A 24296-nucleotide genomic window follows, 5' to 3' on the forward strand; every position below is an offset into this window, starting at 1 on the left:
AAGGGTACATATTGGAATTCGAGACGTCTCCCCCCCTCGCCGTTTTCCAAAAGTCGGCTTTACCGACGTCTCCCTCTGACAGGGAGGCAGTTTTGGAAGCCATTCACAAGCTGTATTCCCAGCAGGTGATAATCAAGGTACCCCTCCTGCAACAGGGAACGGGGTATTATTCCACACTATTGTGGTACCGAAGCCAGACGGCTCGGTGAGACCGATTCTAAATCTAAATCTAAAATCTTTGAACACTTACATACAGAGGTTCAAATTCAAGATTGAGTCACTCAGAGCAGTGATTGCGAACCTGGAAGAAGGGGACTACATGATGTCTCGGGACATCAAGGATGCTTACCTTCATGTCAAAATTTACCCTTCTCACCAAGGGTACCTCAGGTTATGGTACAGAACTGTCACTATCAGTTCAGACGCTGCCGTAGGGATGGTCCACGGCACCCCGGGTCTTTACCAAGGTAATGGCCGAAATGATATCCCTTCGAAGGAAGGGAATTTTAGTTATCCCTTACTTGGACGATTCCCTTATAAGGGTAAGATCCAGGGAACAGTTGGAAGTCGGGGTAGCACTATCTCAGGTAGTGTTGCGGCAGCACGATTGGATTCTCAATATTCCAAAATCGCAGCTGGTTCCGACGACTTGTCTTCTGTTTCCTAGGGATGTTCCTGGACACAGTCCTGAAAAAAGGTGTTTCTCCCGGAAGAGAAAGCCAAGGAGTTATCCGAGCTAGTCAGGAACCTCCTAAAACCGAACCAAGTCTCAGTGCATCAATGCACAAGGGTTCTGGGTAAAAATGGTGGCTTCCTACGAAGCAATCCCATTCGTTAGATTCCACGCAAGAACTTTCCAGTGGAACCTACTGGACAAATGGTCCGGGTCGCATTTTCAGATGCATCAGCGGATAACCCTGTCACCAAGGACAAGGGTATCCATCCTGTGGTGGTTGCAGAGTGCTCATCTTCTAGAGGGCCGCAGATTCGGCATTCAGGACTGGGTCCTGGTGACCACGGATGCCAGCCTGCGAGGCTGGGGAGCAGTCACACAGGGAAGGAATATCCAGGGCTTAGGGTCAAGCCTGGATACATCACTTCACATAAATATCCTGAAGCTAAGGGCCATTTTCAATGCTCTAAGCTTAGCAAGACCTCTGCTTCAAGGTCAGCCGGTGTTGATCCAGTCGGACAACATCATGGCAGTCACCCACGTAAACAAGACAGGGTGGCACAAGAAGCAGGAGGGCAATGGCAGAAGCTGCAGGGATTCTTCGCTGGGCGGAAAATCATGTGATAGCACTGTCAACAGTATTCATTCCGGGAGTGGACAACTGGGAAGCAGACTTCCTCAGCACGACCTCCACCCGGGAGAGTGGGGACTTCACCCAGAAGTCGTCCACATGATTAAAAAACTCGACAGGTATTGCGCAAGGTCAAGAGACCCTCAGGCAATAGTTGTAGACGCTCTGGTAACACCGTGGGTGTACCAGTCAGTGTATGTGTTCCCTCCTCTGCCTCTCATACCCAAGGTACTGAGATTGATAAGATGGAGAGGAGAAAGCACTATATTTGTGGCTCCGGATTGGCCAAGAAGGACTTGGTAACCGGAACTTCAAGAGATGCTCACGGAGGATCCGTGGCCTCTACCTCTAAGAAGGGACCTGCTCCAGCAAGGACCCTGTCTGTTCCAAGACTTACCGCGGCTGCGTTTGACGGCATGCCGGTTGAACACCGGATCCTGAAGGAAAAAAGGCATTCCGGATGAAGTCATCCATATCCTGATCTAAAGCCAGGAAGGATGTAACCGCAAAAACATTATCACCGCAATTGGCGAAAATATGTTGCGTAGTGCGAGGCCAGTAAGGCCCGACGGAGGAAATTCAACTGGGTCGATTCCTACATTTCCTGCAAACAGGAGTGTCTATAGGGCCTGAAATTGGGGTCCATTAAGGTTCAGATTTCGGCCCTGTCAATTTTCTTCCAAAAAAGAACTAGCTTCAGTCCCTGAAGTTTAGACGTTTGTAAAAGGGGTACTGCATATACAGCCTCCTTTTGTGCCTCCAGTGGCAATTTGGGATCTCAATGTAGTTTGGGTTCCAAAAGTCACATTGGTTTGAACCACTTAAATCTGTGGAGTTAAAATATCTCACATGGAAAGTGGTCATGCTGTTGGCCCTGGCCTGGGCCAGGCGCGTGTCAGAATTGGCGGCTTTATCCTGTAAAAGCCCTTATCTGATTTTCCATTCGGACAGGGCGGAATTGAGGACTCGTCCTCAGTTTCTCCCTAAGGTGGTTCCAGCGTTTTCACCTGAACCAACCTATTGTGGTGCCTGCGGCTACTAGGGACTTGGAGTAATCCAAGTTGCTGGATGTTGTCAGGGCCCTGAAAATATTTCCAGGACGGCTGGAGTCAGGAAATCTGACTCGCTGTTTATCCTGTATGCACCCAACAAGCTGGGTGCTCCTGCTTCTAAGCAGACTATTGCTCGTTGGATTTGTAGTACAATTCAGCTTGCACATTCTGTGGCAGGCCTGCCACAGCTAAAATCTGTAAAAGCCCGTTCCACAAGGAAAGTGGGCTCATCTTGGGCGGCTGCCCGAGGGGTCTCGGCTTTACAACTTTGCCGAGCAGCTACTTGGTCAGGGGCAAACACGTTTGCTAAATTCTACAAATTTGATACCCTGGCTGAGGAGGACCTGGAGTTCTCTCATTCGGTGCTGCAGAGTCATCCGCACTCTCCCGCCCGTTTGGGAGCTTTGGTATAATCCCCATGGTCCTTACGGAGTCCCCAGCATCCACTTAGGACGTTAGAGAAAATAAGAATTTACTTACCGATAATTCTATTTCTCATAGTCCGTAGTGGATGCTGGGCGCCCATCCCAAGTGCGGATTGTCTGCAATACTTGTACATAGTTATTGTTACAAAAATCGGGTTATTACTGTTGGGAGCCATCTTTTCAGAGGCTCCTCTGTTATCATACTGTTAACTGGGTTCAGATCACAAGTTATACGGTGTGATTGGTGTGGCTGGTATGAGTCTTACCCGGGATTCAAAATCCTTCCTTATTGTGTACGCTCGTCCGGGCACAGTATCCTAACTGAGGCTTGGAGGAGGGTCATAGGGGGAGGAGCCAGTGCACACCAGTTAGTCCTAAAGCTTTCTTTAGATGTGCCCAGTCTCCTGCGGAGCCGCTATTCCCCATGGTCCTTACGGAGTCCCCAGCATCCACTACGGACTATGAGAAATAGAATTATCGGTAAGTAAATTCTTATTTTTTTGGCACTCTTCTACTTTGAAAAGTGTGTATAAATTCAATCAAAAATGAAAACCGTCTACTGGTGGGAAATCTATTAGAGAATATCTTCACCACTAAACAATTTTAGTTTTTGGTTGAATTTATGCTTTCATTTGCTTATTTCCAGCAAATAATTTGCTTATCACAAGCAGACATTGATATCATGTTAGGGGCAAACTAACCATCTCTATACAGTATGTCTGCATAGGCCTATTTTCTTAAATTAAATATGTTTTATAAATTACACAATAATAATTTTCTATACTATGTAAAAAAAAAAGACCTAATTTTCTTTATTAGTCACGGCTAATGATTCTTCTGACCATGTACTACATTTAGCCTGTCACAGCATGTATACATAGTAGAATTCCTTTTTTAATATGATAATATTATGTTTTTTTCACAGATTTTATTGGATTCAACTGTGATTAGTATAGAGCAGAGGTTCCCAAACGGTATCCATTTGGATGGTCGACCATGTTATGGTCGACAGTCATTAGGTCGACCACTATTGGTTGACATGGACACATGGTCGACACATGAAAATGGTCGACACATGAAAAGGTCGACATGAGCTTTTCACATTTTCTTTCTTTTGGGGAACTTTTCCAAACTTTACGATCCACGTCGACTACGATTGGAACGGTAATCTGTGCTGAGCGCAGCAGTAGCGGAGCGAGGCACCTTGGGGGTCATTCCGAGTTGTTCGCTCGTTGCCGATTTTCGCTATACTGCCATTAGTCGCTTACTGCGCATGTGCAAGGTTTGCAGTGTGCATGCGCTTAGTTATTTTACACAAAAGTTAGGTATTTTACTCACGGCATAACAAAGCTTTTTCATCGCTGTGCTGATCGGAGTGTGATTGACAGGAAGTGGGTGTTTCTGGGCGGAAACTGGCCGTTTTATGGGAGTGTGCGGAAAAACGTAGGCGTTCGAGTTACAAAACGCAGGAGTGGCTGGAAAAACGGGGGAGTGGTTGGGCAAACGCTGGGTGTGTTTGTGACGTCAAACCAGGTACGAAAAGGACTGAGCTGGTCGCAATGGCTGAGTAAGTCTAGAGCTACTCAGAAACTGCTAAGAAATTTCTATTCGCAATTCTGCTAATCTTTCGTTCGCACTTCTGCTAAGCTAAGATACACTCCCAGAGGGTGGCGGCTTAGCGTGTGCAATGCTGCTAAAAGCAGCTAGCGAGCGAACAACTCGGAATCACCCCCCTTACCCGAAGCATGGCGAGCGAAGCAAGCCATGTGAGGGGACACGGTGCACTAATTGGAGTTCTCCGTCACTTTACGCAGAAAACGACACCAAAAAAAGTGAAAAAAACTCATGTCGGCCTTTTTATGTGTCGACCTTTCATGTGTCAACCATTTTCATGTGTCGACCATTTGACCTAATGATTGTCGACCATAACATGGTCGACCGTTCTGTAAACGCTGATTTACATACAGAACTAAAAGCAACACTTTAAAAGACATTTCATACACTTTAAATGAAGCCGCTGCGGCCGCTATACTTAATCCACAATCTACGTACTTATTACACCATTAGCGTACAGAGTCCCGTACTGTGTACGGACTTTGCGTACAAACGCCGCGCTGGCTGTACAAAGTACACACAGCGCGTACACACCCAAAGTTACACAGTGAACCCTTAACAGATATGCATGCGAAAACACTACAGCAGATTTGTATTTAAACTGCTGGGTTCCGACACCACAGCATATTATTACTGAAAGGGGGTTACAATCACAAAGCAATACAATACAATAGAATAATGGCTACAGTCAATGGTACATACTTGTTTGAATTTCGCTGCGCTACCCAGTCTGGTCCTCAGTCATCTAGATAGATAACTTTGTGAGTCTTGAGAGAGAGAGAGAGACCAGGCCTGCAGCTGGCTCCTTTTATATAATCTTCCAAAATTGAACACAATGGATACTGTAATCTCTTTGTCCATTGGACACAGGGATTGTCATTTACAGTACAGGAGAGGTCATAGGTTGGATTGAATAGGTGGGCGATGTCTGTTCAATATGCATTTGTGGGTGGTCTTCTTTGTGTTCCCGCTGCATACCTAATGTACAGTAAATACAGTTTATATCTATATTCTGCTCCTGCACATAACTATTCGCAGGAACGTGTGATCTTCTGCAAACCAACACCGGAATATTACCCTTAAAATACCCTACAGCTGGATACCAAACACCACCTTATAACCTTGTTCTGTCCCCTCCTATCCTGTAAAGGTGAATCCCTTTGTTCTGATACCATTTAAACTGTTGTAACTTGCTGGTGTGATGCAGGGAGACTATGTGTACATTGTGCACTATTTGGATTAAATATGTAATGTGTTTTGATAGCTTTTCCATGCATCCACAAACCCTACCGTAAATACTCATACCACGCTCTAATGCGCAGGACCGCGGGTGCGACCATACGCAAATTGCGAATATGCGCACGCACGGCAGAACAAGTACACACACGGAGGCCATCTGTGTGTAGTTTGTACGTGATGTGTGTACTGCAATATTTTTTTACTTCGACAGTCCACCCTTTGGCAGTCACCAATAACTGCCACTACCTAATCGATAAACAGAAAAATATCTATACAATATCTACAGAAGTTTGGATGGTCGCGGGAGAGTTGTAGGTGGGAAATATATGACCTAGTGGGATAGTAAAAAGCATGTATGTATGAATCCATGTCTGGGGGAGGCATGTATCATCGTGCCGTATATGTTATACATAAGCTTCGAGGTATTGCGAAGTATACATTAAATCCTTCTCACCCCGTATTAAGGGTCTGTAAATGGGCCAACAAACACTAACAAGCTCTTTTCGGCTTCTTGTTCCAACAAATGGGGTGCACATTTAGTTGATGATACATGGATGGGGAAATATATGTGAGTGCTAGTATATGTGGATATCACCTGTCGACTATGTGTGCCATTAGCTGGAGGTTGCAGAGATGAAGATAAGACACGTATATAAAAATACATTCACATAAACATTTTGGGTAGGGCTGATGTCTTTTCCGGATGGATGTATCTGGGCAGAGGGGGAGACAAAAGAAAAACGGGTGAAAGAAACAGGCCATGAAATTCATTTGCAATCCTTATCATAACACTGTCTCTATGGATGGGTCGTAAATTAAATCTGCTGCTATAACAGCGCCCTCGCTCCTTAGACTCATCAAATTTGTGCCGTGCTTGCGCCGCATTAGAATTTGAACACACCTAAATATCGAACCAATAATTATGACGACTCCCAGGATACAAAGAAACTTCCCCACACTCATAATGACATTCTGAGCCCACTCTCCTAAACCTGAGAACCATTTGCGTGGGTTCAACCATGAGACCCAGCCGGTCAGTTCATTACTCACAGACGCTAAGGTAAGGTTGTGCTTCCTCCTGAACTCCCACTTCAACTGCAAGATATCATCCATATTTTGATCGATGATCTCCGTTGGGTCGTCAGTGCTGTTCGTAATATAAGTACAGCACTTCACACCATATTGAGTTGCCAGAGTAACACAGTACCCACCTGTCACGGCCGTGACATAATTAAGGACCATCCTGTGCTGAATAAGTTCCTTCTTGTAAGCTTGTAACTCCCTTCCCGTATACCTGAAGGTGTCGTCATACATCTCAGTGATATTATCTATCAAGTTCGCTAGCGCATGGATATACCTTTAATTTATAGTTCCTCTGGCAGTACGGGTAATGTCTAATGCGAGAAGGAACTGAATCCCGGTGTATCCGTGGATCAAATCAGAGGCTGCGTGCTCTGCCCTATCTATGAGGTGTCTCTTGATGATGTGCTCATAGTGAGTATGAGTATAAGGAGCCTGAGCACTGCAGTGAACGTCTTCTCCCAATATAACACAATCCCTCTGAGCTCGGGGCAAGCCACTTGTACGCCTTCCTCCCACATATGAAATAGGCATCATCTGGGAGAACATAGGGGACAAAATATAACATCACCATATTACAAATGTTCCAAGTAAAGAAACCAGTCCCTAGTTCTCCCATCTGCTCAGTACACGTATCGGGCTGGATGATATGAGCACAATACCCTGGCGATACTTTTCCAACCCACATGGTCTTGCTTCCACGAGTATACCTATACCGAAAATACCTCCCACTGTTGGCTATTTGGAGTACAAGTTCAGAGTCTATGGGTATCCTATCAGCTCTGTATGAAAAGGTCGTTGTCTGGTTATTCCACGTCACTTCCCAATTTCCCGGTTTTCGGTAATTGGAAATATTAAAAAACAATAAGGACCTGTCTACATGATACTGGTGGAGCTTCAAACTAGGGGGCCTAGAGATATTGAATTTCTTGACCACCGGTCTCCCACCCCGCAATTCGAGTACCTCATCTATTGCTAAAGGGTATGGTACTAATCCTGACTTACTCTGACCTTGAGGTACTTGTGAGCACACCCAGCATTCTGTCTGGTTTAAGACCTTACCCACTAGTGAGTGGTAATCACTCAACGGATGGCGGTCCATGTTGATATTAAGGTTGGACTGACATCTCTGGATGCAACCATCCTCTACTATATTCTCACAATTCCTACAAATACAATATTCATCAGACAATAACCCCTCACAGTGCCTCCGAGCTCCCTGACTACCAGAGCGCTTACTGATGCCAGCCTTTACTAAAGTGATGTGCTGCTTCTGAGATCCTACAACTTCGTACTCGCCATCAGTACCCATTCCAGATCCCTGCTCGACCTCTCTGGGACCCTCACCAAAACAAACTGTCCTGATCAAAACCAGAATTACTAACAGAACCCTAAACGCAGTCTCTTGTGATCGGTCCATTTCGTTAGGGGAAAGGAGGAAAAGAAGAAGGAGAAAAAGAAAGGAAAATGCAGAGGGAGGTGAAAAAAGAAAAATGGTACGGCAACCGTTCTAGATCTTGTTACTCTCTGTGCTCAGATGCCCTTCAACAGTCCTGCCACTCAAATTTCCCGGAACAGACACTCCAGTGATACGAGATTCTCTACACTCTGCTCTTTGTCACGAGTTCTCTCCGGGTCAGCAACCTTCTTGCAGTGGGACGAGTGGACCCAAGTCTCTCTTTCGGCGACCTTCAATGCTGTCGTGCTGGTTAACAAGACTTGGTATGGTCCTTCCCACCTGTCTATGAGGCAACCTGAGCGTAAGAAATTTTCGAATTATCACATAATCCCCAGGCTCAATGTCATGACAATTACTGTTGGGTAGGTCAGGGATCACCAGCTTTAAATTTCTTTGTTGATTTCTCAGCTGCTGGCTCATCCCAACCAAATATTTCACAGTCACTTCATTATTACATTTCAAATCATCCTGGGGGTCTATCATTTCATGAGGTTGTCGACCAAAAAGAATTTCAAAGGGTGATAAGTTAAGGGGAGACCTGGGAGTGGTTCTGATGCTGTACAACACTAGTGGCAAAGCTTCTGGCCACGACAATCCAGTTTCAGCCATTAATTTACTCAGCTTGTTCTTAATAGTGCTGTTCACTCTCTCTACCTTTGCACTCGCCTGTGGACGGTACGGAGTATGCAGCTTGCTATTAATTCCCATCAGTTTGCACATGACCTGAAAGACTTCACCTGTAAAATGGGTACCCCTGTCACTTTCAATTATTCTAGTGATACCATATCTACACACAAATTCCTGCACCATTTTCTTTGCAGTGAACGTAGCAGTATTTGTGGCAGCAGGGAACGCTTCTACCCAGTTGGAAAATACATCAATACAAACTAACACATATTTTAAATTCCTACAGAGTGGTAACTGTATGAAGTCGATTTGTATTACCTGAAAAGGTCAGTCTGTAGGAGGGATTATGGATGGCTCTGTTGGTATTGTCTTTCCACTATTCTTCCTCAAGCAAGTAAAACATGTCTCTCTTACCTGCATGAGAAGAGAATCCTGGCACACCAGTAGGCTCTCATCAGCCTGCACATACCCTCTTTGCCTAGATGAGTCAGACCATGTGCCACCTCAGCTAGACTTGGAAGATATGCTCTGGGGGCTACTGGCTTACCGTGTCCACCTGCCCACAGTCCTGAGGACTCCTGGCCATATACCTTTGTCCTCCAGACTGCCTCTTCCTGTAGGGAACACAATTTTTTTTCATTTTAATTTACTTTTGTGTGTTATCAGTTGTGTGAAGTAAACCGTCTCTGGATGAGAGGAGAGAGAGGAAAAAATAGTAAATAAAGAAAAGAAAAATGTCAGGTTTGGCATTCACCAACAGGCTGTCACACAATCATGCATATCAGTGTCTATACACAGTCTCCCTTCACCAGTATTCTCATTCTCCACCCTTTGTGCATGACCAGGCACACTGCAGTAATACTGGTGTCCCTGAGCTGGTGAGATATACTGGATTTGGGCAGAGCTCTGAAGGACCGATTAGGCATGTGGCGTTTGAACTGTAATCGGGTCCATGTATTGTACCCTCCTGTTGGTGAATGTAAGAAATGAGGCGGAAACTTTGAAGGGAAATCACATAGATGTTAGTAACAGATACGTTTGTAGAGGCAAAGAGAATTTTATAAAATTTGACAACTGGATTGGGCACTATGGGGAAGTGATTCTCTACTGTCTATACCCCTAAAAAAAATTATGTGTGTCTTATCTCTACTGGGACTATCCCAGCCATCAATCCAGTGTCCTGTCCATCCAAAGTTCATAGGGAACCCGGTATCTGTGAGATAATTTTCTCTTCCTGTGATGGACATGCATCTAAAACAGTGAAATGCAACATTAGTCTCCGTGGGTATCCAACATACTTTTGTGCTTCCTGGGCGGGAGCACGGTATATGTATATCATCTCTAACAAAACTCCTGTTATGTTAATCAGGGGCCATTTCTGCTAGAGCGAGAAGCAAAAGTTTAGAGGCCTCCTTTTAACCCCAGCAAGTTCTGTCAAAAGGGTAAAGTTGCATTTATTCTGTTCTTCCCATTAATCGAATCTGTGTTTTCTATATGGCTCGTGATTCCTTACTATATGTCCCTTGATCCCGCCTTCTGTTTAATACTGTGGCTTGTTTTCTTGTCTAGGGGTCTATATTGACTATGTGTTCTACTATACCTACAATCTCTGGTAAAATGCCCTTCCTTCCTACAAGTGTAACATATCCTAGGTCTTTTCCTACTATCCGGATTTTGGGGTTTAGGTTGATGAGGGTTTGCTGCAAGAGCCTGTAGACTTATTGTCATCAGCTTCTCCTCCTGCTGTTTTCTACGCCTAGCAATATTCTTATGATGTTCAATTGCGCATGCTCTAAGACAAGCTACTGTGGCCCCTCTCCAATTAGGCAAAGATGCTTGTACCCTGTCCCTAACTGCCTTATTGAGTCCGTTCATTAGCACAGAGACAGCCACTTCCCTATAATTCGCATCGTTCCCTGTATCTGATACCTCAATGTATCTATCCATTATTTTCAGGGCCCGATGGAAATATTCAGATGCCATTTCATTTTCCCTCTGTTTTATGGAGAAAATTCTTCTCCACTTAACAGTAATGGGGAAACACAACTCTAGTTGCCTATTAATTCGTTCTTTATTCTCCTGATTGTTTCCGTCAGTCATAGGACTATCCGACTCTACCCTACAATCAGTGATACATTTTTGGGTGTCAATATTAGGGGGTAGGCACGCTTTTAAAAATATCCGCCAATCTTTATTAACTGGTTCATAAGCATTACCCAGATCTCTGATAAACTTTTGACATCTGGCTAAATACTTCCGGGGATCGGGGAATTCTGAAATGATTGACCGCAGCTCAGCTCTGGACCACGGGCAATACATTGCATTATTCCTGGTGAGGATTACTCCTTGACTATCGGTACCCCCATTGGGAGTTACTATTTCCAAGACAGGATGTAATCCTACCATTCCGTTTCTAATCTGTTTACTGTAGGGTGTTGTTGTCTCTGTGCAATGACCCATCTCACACTTACCTGTAGTTGTGACCTCACCAGTTCTTTCAGTGGGGAACACTGGTACTGCTCTACCTGGATGGACAGGCCCCACCTGACTTTCCTGCAAAGCGACTGCCTGAATAAGAGCTGTGATTTGGCTGGATCCTTCATCTTCCTGTGACCTATGACCTTGAAAAGACTTCAAAACAGGATACAACTTGCAAAGGTTAGGGTTAATACATTGCTCTTGCATACTACTATCATTCACAGATGTACCATTGATTGTAGCCATCTTATTCCCTTCGACCTGTGTCGGTAATGGTGGGTTCGTGTCTCCATTCCTGCTAAGTTTGGAACCTGCTTTACGAGTTTGTTCCCTTTGCATCTCCCCCTCCTGCTGCCATAAATTTAAACAATCGTTATGTCTAATCCTTTGTTTTCTGGATTTAAGAAGACATATTTTACTGCTTACATTCTGCAGCACCTCGGGTTCAAAGCTGCCCACCTTAGGGAATGGTACCCTATCTTTGTCAGTCAGACGTAACCATTCATTGCAAAAAGCCTCCGTGTGTGATCCATACTTTTCACACATAATAAACCTTGCTGATCCTTTCGGTCGCAATTCTTCAGCTTGAACCCTAGCTACCAAACGCCCACTGCTTGTGCAATTGGATCCCATCGCGGACTTTTTGCCAATAAACGCAATCCCCAATGCACACCGCAGATAGACGGTGAAAGACACCTAGCGCTTTCACTCGCTCCTTCTCCGCTGAGTACCACGACTCACTCCAATAGTGACCACTGCGTACCCAGTGAGGCCCTATCTAGTTTCTATTTACTGGAAGTTGTTAGGAGTGACTTACCTTATCCAGTAAATATCTGCCGCTGTAGATTTTCCTGAGTGAGACCAGCGAAAACTCCCTATACTCTTATACACAAATCACGCTTGCGTATGCTCTATACAGCGCTAATGATACCGCGATTCTATGCAAAAAGCTCGTAAAAGGGGTATCAAGTTGAGCTATATATCACACCCACAAACGCGCGGTCCAATCGCACAGCGTATAGGTACTTGTTACCTATCTGCCGTACAACCATGAGTCGATGTACAAACTGCGACCCTCAGCTCGGAGCGTAACAAAAAACCTTTTTACTTCAATACTACACAATGCACAATTCCCTATTACGCTCCTCTGCAAATCTCCTCACGATTTGCGTATTTCAATCTATATTAACGTGAGTCAGCCGCCTCACGCCACCAAGCCTCCACTTACTTGGTGTACCACGGGACCCGATTTCCGGGGTTCAAATCCACTCTCACCTACGTTCGCTCACTCAAATACACTTTGGTGTTTTTTTTTGTACAGAAAATTTTCATTCATTCAGATAGGCAGCTTTACCCCAGAGGCAATACAGTTTAAACAAAAGTTTTATACTAATCTGCTTTAGAAATCGAGTAGTTTTGTGCTATTGTAGCATGGCTACTGTCCCACCTTTGAACTAAACAACACTATTGTGTAATTTGTACTTATCGCCCGCACTTCTTACGCACTTTGCGTAAACACGCAACCGTGCGTGTCTTTTTTTACGCTGCTTGCGCAGTCCTGTACTTTGTCCGAGACACGTGTACAAAACCGTGCGTCTGCAGTAAAACAAATCCCACAACTTCTATAAATGTGAGCAATGCTAGCTATAATCGCTCACTTAACCCAACACCCAGTTTTTTCTGTATAAACCTTTACAACCATGCCAGACTGAGTTTGTGTCTTTACACTTACTTCCTTAAACACTTATTTTTTTTTTAAACTATATAGCAACAAATATCTCCGGTTTCACACAGATCTAAATAAATTAACAAACTGAGTTTTATGGCAACAATGTGAGAGGGTATGCAAAGTATGGGTGCCTTTTGTGTACGCTATTTGGCGCCAAAAAAAATTCACAGATTTTTAAATAGCTTTTTTCCTGTTGTATTACGGGTTCTACCAGCACCTCTGCAAACCATACAGAGCAGACGTCAGCTAATCAGCACACAAGTAGGGTTTTCAGTGTATCCATCGACCACGAAAAGGTTACGTAGGATACTTACTGTCCACCCTTTGCTGATAGATTAAGTCTGCTATGACCTGTTAGGCTGTGAGTATGTGGAAAATCGGACGATGCCCCCAATTGTAAATGCTGATTTACATACAGGACTAAAAGCAACACTTTAAAAAGACATTTCATACACTTTAAATGAAGCCGCTGCGGCTGCTGTACTTAATCCACAATCTACGTACTTATTACACCATTAGCGTACAGAGTCCCGTACTGTGTACAGACTTTGCATACAAACACCGCGCTGGCTGTACAAAGTACACACAGCGCGTACACACCCAAAGTTACACAGTGAACCCTTAACAGATATGCATGCGATAGTAATACACTTTAAACCTTAGCAGAGAAAGGAAAACACGACACCAGATTTGTATTTAAACTGCTGGGTTCCGACACCACAGCATATTATGACTGAAAGGGGGTTACAATCACAAAGCAATACAATACAATAGAATAATGGCTACAGTCAATGGTACATACTTGTTTGAATTTCGCCAAGCTACCCAGTCTGGTCCTCGGTCATCTAGATAGATAACTTTGTGAGTCTTAAGAGAGAGAGAGAGAGACCAGACCTGCAGCTGGCTCCTTTTATATAATCTTCCAAAACTTAACACAATGGATACTGTAATCTCTTTGTCCATTGGACACAGGGATTGTCATTTACAGTACAGGAGAGGTCATAGGTTGGTTTGAATAGGTGGGCGATGTCTGTTTAAGATGCATTTGTGGGTGGTCTCCTCTGGGTTCCCGCCGCATACCTAATGTACAGTAAATACAGTTTATATCTATATTCTGCTCCTGCACATAACTATTCGCAGGAACGTGCGATCTTCTGCAAACCAACACCGGAATATTACCCTTAAAATACCCTACAGATGGATACCAAACACCACCTTATAACCTTGTTCTGTCCCCTCCTATCCTGTAAAGGTGAATCCCTTTGTTCTGATACCATTTAAACTGTTGTAACTTGCTGTGATGCAGGGAGACTATGTGTACATTGTGCACTATTTGGATTAAATATGTAATGTGTTTTGATAGCTTTTCCATGCATCCACAAACCCTACCGTAAATACTCATACCACGCGCTAATGCGCAGGACCGCGGGAGCGACCATACGCAAATTGCGAATATGCGCATGCACGGCAGAACAAGTACACGCACGGAGGCCATCTGTGTGTAGTTTGTACGTGATGTGTGTACTGCAATATTTTTCGACTTCGACAGTTCATACCGGAACCTTCCCAAACTCGGCCTTCAAGGCATCCTACCAGTCGAGATTTTAAGGGTATCTATGCCTGAGCACAGGTGATTTAATTAGTACCTCGGTCAATATGATTATACCACTAGTGCTCAATTATGGATATCCTTAAAACCTGGACTGTTAGGGTGCCTTGAGGACCAAGTTTGGGAACCAGTGGTATAGAGACTTTCATTTATGGCTCTGAACGAACATAGAAATTGGTCCATACAGTGGCTGTAATATAAATGCATGTACCTACAGTGCATGGAATTTGCAGATGTGGGTATATAATAAATAGAAGAATTTTAACATCAAACACCTTCTCTGATTAATAGTGCCTGGAACAGATGAATGCATGCCTCCCAACTTTGCTGATTTAGGTGCAATAGTCCTGATTGAGGTATACTATACTGACAGGACTTTTGCCCATTAAGGGAAGAATAATCCTACAAGCAGTTACAAAAGTACGTATAATTGTGTGTATAATTTTAGTAAGAAATAATTATTCATATATAAATTATGAAAACACGTTGCAAAAATACAATAACCATAGCAAGCTGTATTCAGCTGTGGTTCCAGATACAATATAAACGATCACCACATTGATACACAGAGTATTTGCTCTCATTGAGAACATAAAGAGCCCATGTATATCAGAATCAGAGTCCGCTTTATTGGCCAGGTGTACTCACGGACACTAGGAATTTTTTGCGGTACAGTGCATCGCCAAGCAGCAACATGAAGGGGGAATACATAGAATAAGAAGGGGTAAAAACGTAGCATACATTACACGTATGAGTTCATACTGCACATTGCAACTGTACGATAGACTCGACATATTGGACATATTATACATGCTAGGCTTTTTATATATTGTTCAGTTGGTGGGAAGAAGCTTTTAATGGATCTGGTCGACTTCGCGGCAATGGACCTGTAGCGTCTGCCTGATGGAAGCGGTTCAAACAGTTTGTGACCTGGGTGCTGCATATCTGCCACGATTTTCTCTGCCACGATTTTCTCTGCTCGCTTCCTGACCCTTGACTGGTATAATTCCTGGACGGGAGGGAGGTCAGCCCCAACAATCTTTTCAGCTGTCCTCACCACCCTTTGCAGCCTCCGTCTGTCACTCTCATTGGCAGCTCCATACCAGACTGTGATCGAGGAACATAGAACTGATTCTACGATCGCTGTGTAGAAGATGAGCAGCAGCTTCTGCGGGATGTTGAATTTTCTGAGTTGCCTCAGAAAGAACATCCGCTGCTGCGCCTTCTTTTATTACAAGTGGTTGCATGGCATTGGGTTTCCTTCTGAAGTCCACCACCATCTCAACTGTTTTGAGCGGATTTAGGTCAAGGTTGTTCCTGCCGAACCACTGTGTTAGCCGTTCCTCTTCGCATCTGTATGCAAATTCGTCTTCAACCTTGATTAAGCCAATGACGGTGGTGTCGTCTGCGAATTGTATAATTTTTACCAATTGCTCGGTCGAGGTGCAGTCGTTGGTATATAAAGAGAAGAGCAGCTGCGCTCTTTGGAACCGGGACGATTGTTGAACATTTAAAGCAGGAGGGAACCTTGCAGTGAGGTGTTGAAGATCTTGGAGAAGATGGGGGCGAGCTGAACAGCACAGTTCTTTAGGGCAGTTGGCGATACTCCATCCGGGCCTGTAGCTTTCCTAGGTTTGACCCTTCTGAACCTTCCTTCTATCTCTTTCTGATCCGCAGTGCATGGGAGTGTAGACCCGGATAGGGGAGTGAGTGGACAGCTTCTCCCGGGACAGGGGTAAGACTGGGACAGGGGGCCTCCTTCTCAAATCTGCAGTAAAAGTTGTTCAGCTCATCCGCCAGTTCCTGGTGCATGACAGTGGGTTTTCTTGTAGCTAGTTATGGCTTGCATACTTCGCCAAACTGACGCGGGTCGTTGGCCGAAAGGTTGTTAGTCAGCTTGTTGGAGTATCGTTTTTTTGCCAGCCTGATTTCGCATGTCAGTGAGTTCCTGGCCTGTTTATACTGGGCCCTGTCCCCGCTGCTGTTTGCCTCCTCCTTGGCCCGACGAAGCTTCCTGAGCTGGGAGTTGAACCAAGGCTTGTTGTTATTGAAGGTGCGGACTCTTTTTGTTGGCACACACGTGTCCTCGCAGAAGCTGATGTAGGATGTCACCACATCAGCCAGGTCGTCCAGGTCGGTAGCAGAAGTTTCATAAACCCTCCAATCTGTGCAATCAAAACAGATCTGAAGCTTCAGCTCTGCTTCGCTTGTCCAGTGTTTGACGGATCTGACCACAGGCTTTTCCGTCCTCAGCTTCTGGATATATATGCATATAAGAGTAATCTACTCCACAATAGTAAAAAAAGGCAACCACTGATATATCATACTACAGTTCATATCAATTAGCAATGGTATCCGGTCTATAGCTCTATACTAAAAATGTCTACAGTCAATAGGGTAGACCACTAATGGTCGACATGTAAAAGGTTCAAAAGATTGCCCGACAGGGTCAAAGATTGACGTGACAATGGTCGACGCAAGTTTTTCTTTTCATTTTTTCCCCCAGCTGTACCATCCTCGTGGACTACGATTGGGAATAGTAACTTGCACCGAGTGCAGCGGCAGCAGAGTCCGAAGCATGGCGAGCGAAACGGTACACTAATGAGGCTTGTTTGTGTCAGAAAAGTGGCAAAACACCCCAAAAAATGAACAAAATAATGGTCTACCTTTTTTGTATCGACCATTTCCATGTTGACCTTTTGACCCGGTCGACCTTTTCTACTGTCTGTCTATTCCATGTCGACCTTTTGACCCTGTCAATCTAATGCATGTCGACCATTAGTGGTCTACCTATAGATTAGATATACACCTTTTTAGTGTATATCTAATAATCCACACCCATTAGCAACAATATAGTCCCATAAAATAATTGGTTTCCAATATGTTGCAGGTCCAGTGTGAATATAGTGATCCCAGCATATTTGTGTTGTGTCCTGTAGTATGCCACATTCCTGAGGAGGCATTACACAGAAATAATAATGCATGGGTAGAGGCTGTTAGACATTTTTATAAATGCCATGAAGGGAGGAAGACTGACCACAAAAGAAAACACTGTCTGCAGTATTTCTGCTATGCCTAAATGTCTCCTATTGAGTATTGGCAGCCGTGGATTCTGCTATAAGCCGACTCATTAGCAACCAGGCAAGTTGCTTTCCAGATGCACCTCCCTTTAGCAAATGATTGCTGGGTCTTTATTGGTCCCCTAGAACCTTTTATGTTAGACTTTTTATTGTCTTAAAATAGGTAGCTCCAAAAATATCAAACATATTTGTGTCTGCCAGATGGCAGTTATTGAAACAGAACGTTATTGAGTGGGCTCAAACTGTTCGGCAACATATTCTTCAATGCTGCACACTGGGTATATAAACAGCTTTTCCATTTATTGCAGTGTATTTTTCTGTGTCATGTTTATTGGTATTGTAGCTCTGCGTTACAGACTATTATTGGTTTGGATCTGGTAAGATTAATGAGTGTACCTGACAGACTGTTATTTCTGTAAAGAAAACAGTGTTTAATAATGCAGTTGGAAGGACAGTCTTGCCCTCCTTCTAGACATCATAAATGATGAATACTGTTTTCTCTTTCTTTTCTCCTTCGCAGCCAGCTATTCACATACAAACGTAAAAAAAAAATCTTTGAAGGCTAGCTCAACCCAAGTTGCCATTTGTACCCGACCTAGGGCCTATGCGGTCTGCGCGATTATGCGTCTAAGCAGCACTGCACACTCATTAAGGTACCTTAGCGATGCTGCTCGGAATGAGGATTTACAGTGAGTGATTGACCGTCAGGAAGCGTTTTGGTGAGGTAAAGCAGACTGGCGGCAAAAATGCAGGCGTGGCATCACTTTTTGGGGGGCATGTCTCAGCCTACGATTGCGATCTCATATGCAGAAAACATGGCGCTTGTGTCTCAATACACATGGCCATTCTGCATGACCATAGGGCTACGCAGCGGTTGGGTACGATTATTGACAATCCGAGCCAGAAGACCGACAGCGGGAAACCGATGGCCAGAATGCAGACACATCCTGGTTACTATTTTTAGACTACCCCTGATCCTAACCCCCCCTCCCTTAGCCTAACCCTAACTGCCAGCCGTCCTAGTGCCTAACCCTGATACTTAACCTCCAGGATGTGTCAGGATTCTGTCAGTTGGGATCCCGCAGTTAGTATTTTTACTGTATTCTCAGATGGTTGATTATCGAAGCCTCTGTGTACGCTGCCACTGATATTTGCGATGCTGCTGGTGGACATCTCAATCTATTGGCAGTCAGCAACAGCGTTAGCATATTTTTGCACAGTAGCTGCGTGTGGTATTGCAGCTGCGAATGCATTAGCATACATCTCTGAGTCAGGCCCTTACCCTCCATGACGTGCCTCATAGTTATATAGCAAGGTTAAAATAAGAATCCATTTTTTTATTCTTTTAGAGTGAATTCTGCATTCACTGGGGGTCATTCTGAATTGATCGCACGGTAGCAGTGTTTTGCAGCCGTGCGATCAGATAGTTGCCACCTACTTCTATGGGGGAGTATATTTTAGCATAGCAAGTGTGCGATCGCTTGTGCAGGGGAGCTGTGCAAAAAGTTTTTGTGCAGTTTCTGAGTACCTCTGAACTTACTCAGCCGCTGTGATCACTTCAGCCTGTCAGGTCTCGGAATTGACGTTCGACACCCGCCCTGCAAACGCTTGGACACGCCTGCGTTTTCCACGGCACTCCCATAAATGCCTTCTTCCTGTCAATCACCTTGCGGTAACTGGTGCGATCGCTTTCTTCGTAAGGTCCCACGCTGCCCGGTGTTTCCCATCACTGGGCAGCAATGCGCCTGCGCATTGCGGTCGTGGCGCATGCGCAGTTCAGACCTGATCTCACTGCTGCGAAAAACTGCTGCGAAAAACTGCAGCGTGCGATCGGGTCACAATGACCCCCACTGTTAGACGGTATCCGGTAACAGTGAAGACATATACGTCAGGTAGGAATGTTAGTTCAACCAACCAAATGGCTTCTCCAGTGGCGTGGTGGTTCACTTAACATGGCCACACACTATGCAGTCCAGTCGTTTAGGTATATTACTGCTTATCTGAATCTTCTGTATAAGTATTACAGGTTGAGTATCCCTTATCCAAAATGCTTGGGACCAGAGGTATTTTGGATATCGGATTTTTCCGTATTTTGGAATAATTGCATACCATAAAGAGATTCATGGCGATGGGGCCTAAATCTAAGCACAGAATGCATTTGTTACATACACACCTTATACACACAGCCTGAAGGTCATTTTAGCCAATATTTTTTATAACTTTGTGCATTAAACAAAGTGTGTGTACATTCACACAATTCATTTATGTTTCATATACACCTTATACACACAGCCTGAAGGTCATTTAATACAATATTTTTAATAACTTTGTGTATTAAACAAAGTTTGTGTACATTGAGCCATCAAAAAACAAAGGTTTCACTATCTCACTCACTCAAAAAAGTCCGTATTTCGGAATATTCCGTATTTCTATTTACAATGGAAAATTATAAAATGCCAATGATGAAATTAGTTGCTTTATGAAAGGAATCCTGCAATATTTTTCCCGTAAGGGCTGTAAGCAGCTTGGCCACACACATAGGTGACAAAATGGCAGACATAATGCACTGAGCAACTGGCACTGTACATCTGACTGTTTACTGCTCTCCACTACAAATCTGACACAGATTTCACCAATGTGCCAATGGAAGTCAAATCATCTTTCTTGTATGGAGGTGGACATGCTGCAAAAATGTCTAAATTGGACCATTAAATCTGTATCTGTGTGGCTGGTTTTAGTTTGAGAAGCAGATTTGTAATCCGAGGACATCAAATTTATACAACCTCTGTGGAAATTGCTTTAGGCAGTTTGTATAATCTGTTTTAGCTACAAAGCCTATTAGAAAACTTGCCTTAGTCAGGATAATTCCTTTAGATAACCGATTGCTTGGTGGAATTTTATATTTTTGTTTTGTACTCAGCGTTTATGTGAAAGATTTTTGTTTTAATGGTATTACTATATATTTATTACTCTAAGTAAGAGAGGTAAAATCTTGCAACCCAGCTTTGGTGTCTGGCTGTCTTTAGTAAAGGGCAGTTTATATAGGTACCTCTGTGTTAACACACTCGTACTGATGGATGAGGCATGATTACACAGACTATGTATAACTGCACATTTTACAGCAAGAACCTGGCAGCAGGTGTCTGCCATGGAACCGGGTTTGCCAGAGGCATAGAGTAACAGAGCATCTCGACAACCGAATGGAACAAGCTACAACCACCTAAAACATCTGCTATGTACATATGTGAAAAGCACAGAAAACGTCAGGTCTGACTTGGAATCTTTAAAAAAAACAAAATAAAATGCTGCTGTCTGAAGCATAGTATAAATGTATTTAACTGTTATGTAAATATGCTTGGAACTCAGTCTAAGTTTGTATTCCTTTTAAATTAGGGCGAATAGCTGAAATGTAACATTTGATATCTATCCACACGGATATGCACATCTGTGTTATAAACTGTCATTTAAAATTATGGAAGACAATCTTAGGGAAGGATTATTACTTTGCAAAACGTCATATGGGCAAATAGTAAATGATGGCGCATAGCACATAGTAGAAAACACAGATTCTGCATCCCCCCCCCCCCCCCCTTTCCTTCCTGATTTAATGATTCTGCAATCCACCAGTATGTGCCCATACCATACCAATATTTTTCAGTGATTTGCAGATTTGTTTTCATTCAAAGATCAGATCTGCGAATTACGGAAATGCCCATTTTACTAGTAACACAAAAACCAAAATATATTTAACAAAGAATGCAATATTTAGGACCCTGTAGCAGTGCCAAAGGGCCCTACACATTTAAAGATCCGCCTGCCGAGCTGCCCGACGGCGGATACGGCCGACGGGCGACCCGGCGGCGGGGGGGCAGTGACGGGGGGAGTGAAGTTACTTCACTCCCCCCGTCACACGGCTCCATAGAAGTGCAGGCAAATATGGACGAGCTCGTCCATATTGGCCTGCATGCACAGCCGACGGGGCAACAGCGATGGTCGAGCGCGGGGACGCGCATCGTTCATCGCTAGTGCCTCCACACTCAAAGATATGAACGGTATCTCGTTAATCGTTCATATCTTTGAGTGATATCGCAGTGTGTAGGGCCCAGAATTCTTAGAACAATTGCCCCATCACTTTCTACTTATAATCCATATCAATTTCCTTTAAAATGTGAGTGTTCTGACAGTCACGGTCTGTAAGTTGTTGGGGTGTTTTTGGGGTTTTGTTTTCTCACCTGAGGACATAATCCTGTATCACATTTTATAAACTAGCATTACACAATTTGGTTTTACTTTGTGAATTACCCTTATTTCTCTGTTTGCAGATCTGCGCTTCGACAGTTTTGGTTTTGTTGTGTGTGTTTTTTTTCTCACTGATCATGTACATTTTGTTTACATTAAGTTAGTCAAGTGTTCTGGGTGGAAGAATAAGGGAATTGAAAGGGTGTATGCTCAAATAATACAACACACATGAGCGTTACATTTTTATACAAATACTGGAAGGTTATTACATAATTTGTAAATCAGTGGTGGCCACACAATGCTTTAAAAACAGAACTACATTCACTGTATGTTAATGCCAGCCCGCTGTTAATATGATTGGAGACATAATGCTTTCTTCTCCCCAGAAATTGGCTCAATTTGTGAAGTTTTACAACAGGGAGAATAGAGCAGACACGTGTCTTTTTTTATCTACTGTCACTTCACTGTTCTTGTGATGAGGGAGTAAAAAGAGTTGGCAAGCAACCACCAGTTCTTCTGATCCATGCCCCGTAGAGTTGTCCTGACCTCTCACAGGGGCAGTAATAACACCTAGAGGGACGCACACCTGACAGGAGAAAGGGTGGCATAATTTCATACATTATCTGCTGCTGCAGCCTGCAGGGATCCTTCTCTATCGGAACATTCTTGGCAAGAACCACAAAACATCTTGAGTTGGCTTGAAATTAATTACAGCTGTTTTGATTTAATGGGAATTTGCAGTTACTTCAAGCATTAACCGATAGTATGCTACAGAGGCCCTGAGATGGGCTTGTAAGCAAACAGTTACAACAAAACAGTTAGGAATAGGTAAAAAAAAAAAAAGTTATTAATTATTTAAAAATATATTCGGTTTTAGAGCCTGATGGGCATTGTTTCTCCTTAGTCCCACCCACGTTCGTTGTCTAAAAATGTATATTTGAAAGAGTTGCCAGGAAATAAAAAGAATGTACATAGAACTATTAAAATGCTACAGAGATAAGTGGGGTTCTCAGCAGAAGGCCAATCTACTCATGGGCTTTGCAATTATCGGTGGAGCGGTTCCATGTTCTCATGTTTGTTTGTTTTTATAAAATTGAAGCTTATTTTTAACTAATCAAGTCCAAAGAAAGTTCCAGTTGCTCGGTGTTTGCCTCACTGCACATGATTTAAATAATTGTTAAAATAGAAATAGAATTAAGTTATTTTGTCTTTCTCTCCCAGGGTGCACCCCACTGAAATGTGGGAGAGCGGTGACAGATGCTGTTGTAACGCAACAGGAAGCCCAGAGAATGCTGAGGTAACTATTTTATAATCTTGCTGCTCATTTGTGAGAATGTGGATAGCTATACCTGGTCAAGCACTTCTATGGACCCTATTACACGTCAGTTTGCACTAGTTCATTTTTTTTTTTTTTTTTTTTACACTGTGCGTGTGATTTTATATTAAACTATTGTTGCAGAGCAGTCATGACACTCTGGACCATGCTACATTGCTATATACCGATATGATTTACTACACTATAGTACAATAAAGATTGCTGGACTTTTAGCCATGTGCCTGCGACTCTATGGAACTCGCTTCCCTGCACAGGTCGAGAGCCCTCACTTTAGAATCCTTCAAAAAAAGACTCTCTCCTGTTTAATCAATGCTTATGTCCATGCTCTCTGTATTTCCTTTCCCTGAGGAGGACAGGAAAAAGTGTGAAAACCCGCCAGTAGTAGATGTTTCTGTATCTAGGTTGTCTAAGAAGGTGGTTTTACCTGTCCCTGGGTCCACCGCTTTGAAAGAGTCGTCAGACCGGAAGATTGAGACTTCTCTCAAATCACTATACACAGCAAATGTAGCAGTGGCGTGCAGTGTGGTCAGTGGCTGGTGAGGCATGGCCACTACCACCGCCGCTATGACCGCAGCCAATGCCCGCTACTGTACTGACACCCATGCCAGCTGCCAATGCCTGCTAAAGTCGCCGCCAGCTACCGCCCCCCACAGCTAATTCCCAGTCCGATGCTGCCGCCCATGCCCGCAAAGTCTTGGGAGCAGGAGCAGCAGCAGCCAGGGCTTGGGCAGCAGAAGCGCCCGGGGTTAAGGATAGCAGTGGAGGGTCTGCATGGAAGTGGGATTACAGCTGCAGGCTGGTTGAGACAGTGGTAGTAATTGCCCCCTCCCCTTATACCGCGGAACACAGACAGGAATCACCCCCCGTTCCCTTACACCTCAGCAGACACACAGTAATCACTTCCACTCCCCTTATACCCCAGCCCATATGCAGTAATCACCCCCCTCCTCTTTTTCCACGGCACACATGTAGAAATTGCCCTTTTCCCACAGCACACAAGGAGTAATTGCGTCCCCTCCCTTTAT

General features: G+C 44.0%; 1 protein-coding gene across 1 annotated transcript in view; it reads left to right on the top strand.

Annotated features, from left to right (window-relative positions):
• The window catches only part of OGFOD3 (2-oxoglutarate and iron dependent oxygenase domain containing 3), a 484427-nt gene that overhangs the window by 89854 nt on the left and 370277 nt on the right, over nucleotides 1-24296 (top strand). Inside the window, exon 3 of the mRNA XM_063961071.1 lies at nucleotides 23157-23232. Coding sequence (XP_063817141.1) covers nucleotides 23157-23232 — 76 coding nt within the window. The remainder of the gene's footprint in view (nucleotides 1-23156; nucleotides 23233-24296) is intronic.

The sequence above is a fragment of the Pseudophryne corroboree genome, chromosome 3, assembly GCF_028390025.1.
Source record: "Pseudophryne corroboree isolate aPseCor3 chromosome 3, aPseCor3.hap2, whole genome shotgun sequence".
Classification (NCBI taxonomy): domain Eukaryota; kingdom Metazoa; phylum Chordata; class Amphibia; order Anura; family Myobatrachidae; genus Pseudophryne; species Pseudophryne corroboree.